The sequence below is a fragment of the Conger conger genome, chromosome 9 (assembly GCF_963514075.1).
Source record: "Conger conger chromosome 9, fConCon1.1, whole genome shotgun sequence".
In the NCBI taxonomy this organism is placed as follows: Eukaryota; Metazoa; Chordata; class Actinopteri; order Anguilliformes; family Congridae; genus Conger; species Conger conger.
Window position 1 is genome coordinate 4,521,631 of NC_083768.1, and position 6,538 is coordinate 4,528,168.

General features: G+C 42.0%; 1 protein-coding gene across 1 annotated transcript; it reads left to right on the forward strand.

The window, feature by feature from the left end:
• The first annotated feature begins 4,389 nt into the window (after positions 1-4,389).
• Positions 4,390-6,126, forward strand: LOC133136123 (beta-galactoside-binding lectin-like). Its single transcript, XM_061253354.1, has 4 exons — positions 4,390-4,483; positions 5,062-5,141; positions 5,260-5,431; positions 5,795-6,126. The coding sequence occupies exons 1-4, from the start codon at positions 4,478-4,480 to the stop codon at positions 5,939-5,941; spliced, it is 405 nt and encodes a 134-aa protein (XP_061109338.1). The 5' UTR covers positions 4,390-4,477; the 3' UTR covers positions 5,942-6,126.
• The last annotated feature ends 412 nt before the right edge of the window (positions 6,127-6,538 follow it).

Genomic DNA, 6,538 nt, shown 5'->3' on the forward strand with positions numbered 1-6,538 from the left:
TACCCGTTATGATCCAAGCCTGTTTATTGACCAAAGATTATTGACTTCTGTTTTGTTGACCATTGCCTGCCTGTACCATGTCTTTGCCTGCTGTCTTTGTGCTTTTGCCCTGCGGAGCAGACTTCGGTCTTGATTCTTGCGCCGTCATCGACCCTGAGCCTGCCTACTGCCCGCCTGTACTTCTGCCCCGCTGACAGCTTTCCTGGCTACTGGACTTTTTGCATGTGTATCAATTACGAGACTGCCTTCTCCCACGGTACTGTGCTTTGGTTTTTTGGCTGGATTTTTTGTGTATGAACATTGCTTGTTTTTTGACCACGCTCTCTGGATATTCCCCGAATAAAGCCCTGACGGGACTTTATTACGCTACTCTTTCTGAGTCGTGCATTTTGGGTCCAAACCCCCCACACATCCATCTCAGAAACACCACTCACTAGCCTAGAAAATCATGTGTTGTTTATCAAGTGAATGTGTGACCCTTATAGTCATAAGATCTGGAGAAAAAACTGGCCCCCTCTCCCCCAATGAACAGCCACACACAGATTTACTCATGATAGAGATTTATTATTGAAGCTGGATTGATTATCATACCCAGTGGGTTTGGACAGACACCTGAGGGTCTAAATGCCGCAGAGAAGCACAAGATTAAAGGCACTGATCTCTGGGAGGGACAAAGTGCACTCATAGCACAGCTGTATGAAGGCACCAGGAAGCAGAAGCAGAGCAGCCAATCAGGAGCAAGAAGGGGGATGTCTAGCACCTCCTGGTGGGTCTTTAGTTAATACTTATGCCATTGATTGACACATTTCCATCAACCTATATGTAGTCATAATATGGGTAATCCAGGCTATTCTTGAATTGCACGAACTCACAACAGGATTCCTGAATTTGGAAAAAGGCCTCATTGAAGGGAGCTGGGGTGAGAAGGCAGGAGAGAGAAGTTATCAAACAATAAAGAGCATAATATATCACTTGACTTCACATATGTTATTGACATCACATGAATCAACAATTCAATTAATTAAAAATAATCAAGATCGCCAGCCATGGGTGGGATAAATTATGATTGCAATCTATGCTTGTAGGGCATTTGTGGAGGCATTACCCCCCCCATGCCCCCTCATGACACAGATACCAAGTTGCAGGCTGACACATGGAGCACAGGTACAGAGGACTGGACCAAGTGTCCTTTCAGCACCTCCAACTCTCCAAGTGTCTCCCTGTCCTAGGACTCACCTCCAACTCTCCAAGTGTCTCCCTGTCCTAGGACTCACCTCCAACTCAGTGTCAACGCCCTGGCTGAAGTGCACGTTATATTGAAGTGCAATGATGTCTTTGGATTTGCCCACATTGATGGTGAAACTGGGAGAGAAAGAGAGACACACAAGGGATGGATGATGGATGACCATGGATGAAGACATCAAGAGATTTAGCAGCAGCATAAAGAGGTCTCATAGAGTCAGAGGCAGCTGTGACTCACCTATCTTCGGGGACACCCTTGATAACCAGTTTCATTGTTGAATAAAGGGGTATGTTTTTCACCTCAGCATCCTGTTTAAAACAGAGGTGGACAAAAAACAGGAAAATATATGGTCAAAACATGAAGAGATAGATAAATTATGCATTCAGTCAGTGGCAGCAGCATTTTTTTATTGTCCCTTCCCCTAACAAAAAATGGCAACCAAGATGCAGGAATGTGCACGTAAATGCATGTAACCTATGCATGCGTGCACAGATATTTTAAAGACAATACTTTGGATTTTATTTGGCTCATGAGTTACTTTGGTTATTGGGACACAGGCTACATCGTTTGCAATACTTTAGAACATTTGTATTAATCAAGTCAGAACCATGGACCAACATGGACGGTCATAGAATCAAATCAACAAGTCAACAAATCAACTAATGATAGTTGGGATGTTTACATAACTAAAGCTTAGGCCGATGCTACTCGTGTGTTAGTATCAGAGGAAAAGCACAACACAATAAATTCACTGAATGTATTGTTCACTGTGTTCTCATGCCTGATTCACTGGATGCATTTTTTACAATAAAATATGAATTAATGTATGAAAATCAGTTACTTTCTTAGCTTTTGTTTCAGCCTTCAACTTGCGATTATTATTGTAAAAAAATAACAGTATATTTCTATGTATTGCAGGTACTTATTCTTAATTATGGACGTCCTCCAGTTGATAAAACTAAACGGACCTATTTGGTCGCTTCCTCTTTGTTAAGGGATACAATTTATACTTTCTATATCATTAGGTTTTTTTAAAACAGCCCCCTGACTTAACATTGGTGGAACGCTAGGTTCACAGCAGAAAACCAGTCCAACAATTGAAAAAACAAATCCACAGTAACTTCAGGAGAATTAGCAGCTTCCTACGCTAATTTGAATACAATACGAGTGAAGTACATTTACGGACGTATGACGAATGTTAATTAATGATTACAAGATTGAGCAGTTCTCACATTAACGTCCTTAACATTCTCACAGTGATTGCGATGGGCAACTGCCACTGAAAACAGGGTAGCATTTGAGCAATTTTTTTTTCCAAAAAGCCGTCCAGTTTACGTAGTTTTGCTACCTTCTCCTCCTGGTCCCTTTTATCCTTTCTTTTCTGCAACCCACTTTTGTGCTTTTTAGGGCATTTTCACAACAGGCAGCTAAATGGCGCTCAATATTTTACACATTAGAGTAGTTAATATCAACACAGGATCAAGACAGTTCACATTGGAAAACAACAAACATATTTCCCAGCAGCACTCTTGGCATATCAGAAAATAACACCAACACCAAATGCCTCCCGCCATTTCATTGAATAGTTGATACATTATAGCCCTTTTTCTGTAAATTAGACGCACGGTATGATCACATATTGTCGATTGAAAGCGTAATACCCATGACTGAGACGAGTTTGCTTATTTAAGGATATATAACCACACCACCAGTCTTAAAGTGTTGTATTATTTTCTGGTGAGTGGGTAAGATGTCATTAAAAATTTGATTCTATGACCATCCATGTTGGTCCATGGTTCTGACTTGATTAATACAAATGTTCTAAAGTTTTGCAAACGATGTAGCCTGTGTCCCACTCACCAAAGTAACTTGTGGCTTTGGGGTGGGATCAGCACATGTTCGACTCCATCATTTGCTTCATTTGCTTCGACCTCCAAAGCTCCAGAGGAGCTTTTGTTTTTTTTCCAGATTTTTACCTTTTTCTCCCAATTTGGTAGCCAATTGTACCTCGTCTGATTCAATTGGAGGTAGTCGTATTAGATGTACCGCCCGTACCCCGTCCCTCGGCAGCCCGAATGAGAGCGACAAGCCTTCTTCAAGCCGTCTCGTCTCGTCTCGTCTCGTCTCGTGCCTGTTGCCGTGATTCCGAGGCGCTTATTGTGCGGCAATCTAATAACCCTGCCAAGTCCCTCCCTCTGGAGCAGCGAGCCAATTATTGCTGCCCCACGCTTTTGGCAGGACCGAGAATCGAACCCCGGTCCCCGGTGTGCAACTGCAGCAAACTGCAACCGCAAGTCTGCTGCGTCTTAGCCTGTTGCGCCACCGCGGCTCCAGAGGAGCTTTTGTGAGTGAAGTCTTTGCCTTCGATGGAGGTCTGGCTGTAATAGGCTCACAGGGGCTGTCCTCCCATATTGATCACATTGTTACGCATGACACGCATATGTGCATGTGTGTGTGTGTGTGTGTGTGCACTCACCCCTCCCTGGTTATCTGTCACAAACACATTTTATTATTTTAAGCAGTTTTCTAACTATATGCATTGTACATATCTGGATACATATATCCTAGGTTACATTATATTTTTCATTATATTATGTGTTTTTAGAATGTAGAATTAGAATTAGAATTTAGAATTAACATTTAATTTTGCTTTGATCACTGAACAAAATAATTCCAGGTTCTTGTCTTTTTTGGGTGCTTTTCCTGCACTAGAAAGCAGAACGACTTACGGTGCCCTTTATAAGTGACACAGCCAACTGTCACCATTCATAATGAACTGTAGTATTTACTGTCAGACATGATAGATATTGTGAATCTCATTCACTTCAAAAGAAGTTTTAAAGGGCCAAATTGTTAATGAATTCTTCAACCTCATCCTCGGACAGTACGTACTGACCAGTACTGACCATGTAATAGTTTACAATATGTTTAAAAACATATGTTAAAAATTAATGTTGCATTATTTTTATCAAGCAAGCCCCATTTGCATATATTATGCAGCCTCAATGCCTCATAGTTCTTGAGAAGTGAAGAAATAATAGTTGAGAAGTTTTGAAATCCCGAAACAGGGGAGTCATAACTGGCCCCACCTTTAACTCCAGAGAGAATATAAGGCCAGGAACCCAGAGAGAGAGGCACTCAGAACAACTCTGATCTTCAACTCTCCAGCAACTTGTGACCTGTGTTGTAATCAGAGCTGCACAACTGTGAAGACTCAGCAACTGAACCGCCAAGATGAATGTAAGTGAAGATTTTGGTTTTATTACTCGGAAAAATACAAACGAGAGAATACTGCAAATGATACACAGAGAAGGCCTCTAATTACTTTGATTTTAGTAAATTCAAGTTCATTTTATCATTGAAATGATCTTTACATGACATTTAGTCAAAGGATTCTTCCCCATTCTGATGGCTGATGTGAACATTTTCTGAAGCTCCTAGCCCGTATCTACATGATGTATACATTACACCACTGCCACACAATTGACTGATTAGATAATTGCATGAATAATTGATACAGTTAAGAGAGAAGTTACTCAGTTAATTGTGTAAAAGTTAACTAAGCAAGGTCCCCGTGTCTCATTGTATTGCTCGCCCCAACTCTGAACATGCAGCAGACTCGTTTGACAGGTCAGCCTGCCTGCTGAGAAAATTGTCCTAGTTCTGAATAGATTGCCGACTTTCTGATGTCTACTGTCTTAGAGAAGTGAAAGAGTCAGTGTACCGAATGCAGATAAATTTCACTTCACAAAATCACAAAAGGAATGTTTTAGGTTTTGACCATACATGTTCTATTTTTGGTTCTTTGTTTTAAACAGAGAGCGGAGTTGCAAAACCTTTCCTTCAAGCAAGGAATGGAACTGCGAGTCACCGGTGTCCCTGAACCCAATCCGGTTGGGTGAGTCACTGCTGCCTCTGACTCTATGAGACCTCTTGATGCTGCTGCTTAATCTCTTGATGTCTTCATCCATGGTCATCCATCATCCATCCCTTGTGTGTCTCTCTTTCCCTCCCAGTTTCGCCATCAATGTGGGTGAATCTGAGTACAACATTGCGCTCCACATCAACCCTCGCTTTCAAGGCTCTGGCCCAGGTGTCATCGTCCTGAATGCCATGAAGGATGGGTCCTGGGGTACTGAAGTGAGAGATAAAAGAAACTTTCCTTTCCGGCAGGGCGAGGAGTTTGAGGTGAGGCGTCAGACAGGGAGACTTCCAGTCCTCTGTACTTGTGTTCCATGGATCAGCCTGTAACTTGGCACCACTTGTGAGACAGTTCACCTAGGAATCTTTAGCCACCATTCCTTCATAGTCCTGTATGTTAGAGAAATTGACCCTTTCGGTGGCGATCAGAAATGCTGTATGTAAGAGAAATTGACCCTTTGGGGGGGGACCCTTCAGTGTGAAGTACATTTCATCATTATATCATTTGGCTTGTTATTTCATTGTTTTTCACTGCAGTCGTAGTGTGTTAAACGTGAACCTGAAGGTGTTGACCTTCTTCTTTGGTAAGATAACTCTGCGCTCCTGACCTTCTCTCCTTCCCTCTTCCAGGTGTCCATCACCTTTGCCAATGACAAGTTTTACATTAGCCTGCACGACGGCCACATGCTGGAGTTCCCCAACCGCCTGGAACAGCCCCAGTACAGTAAAATCTGGTTTACAGCAGATGTCAGAATCACCGGCATATATGTCAAATAGAGACCCACCAGGAGGTGCTAGACATCCCCTTTCTGGCTCCTGATTGGCTGCTCTGCTTCTGCTTCCTGGTGCCTTAATACAGCTGTGCTACGAGTGCTACGATCTCCCAGAGATCAGTGCCTTTAATCTTGTGCTTCACTGCGACATTTAGACCCTCTGGTGTCTGTCCAAACCCACTGCGTAGGATAAACAATCCAGCTTCAATAATAAATCTCTATCATGAGTAAATCTGTGTGTGGCAGTTCATTGGGGGGAGAGGGGTCCAGTTCTTTCTCCAGATCTTATGACTATAAAGGTCACAAATTCACTCTACAATCACAACTTGATTAAAATTCACAGGATTTTCTAGGCTAGTGAGTGGTGTTTCTCACGAATGCTTAATACCAATTACATTTCAGATATTACGCATTACATCACACATTAATTTAAACTGACATTTCAAATATGATTTAAACCCTTCAATTAAACCACTTTTGGTTGTTCTCTCTATCTCTCTCAATTCAGTTTAATACAAAATGATGTGTGTGTTTGTGTGAATCCCTAACATGTTAGTTTGGGCAAAATGTGTGTGCTTCTGTCTGTGTTGTGCTTCTGCAA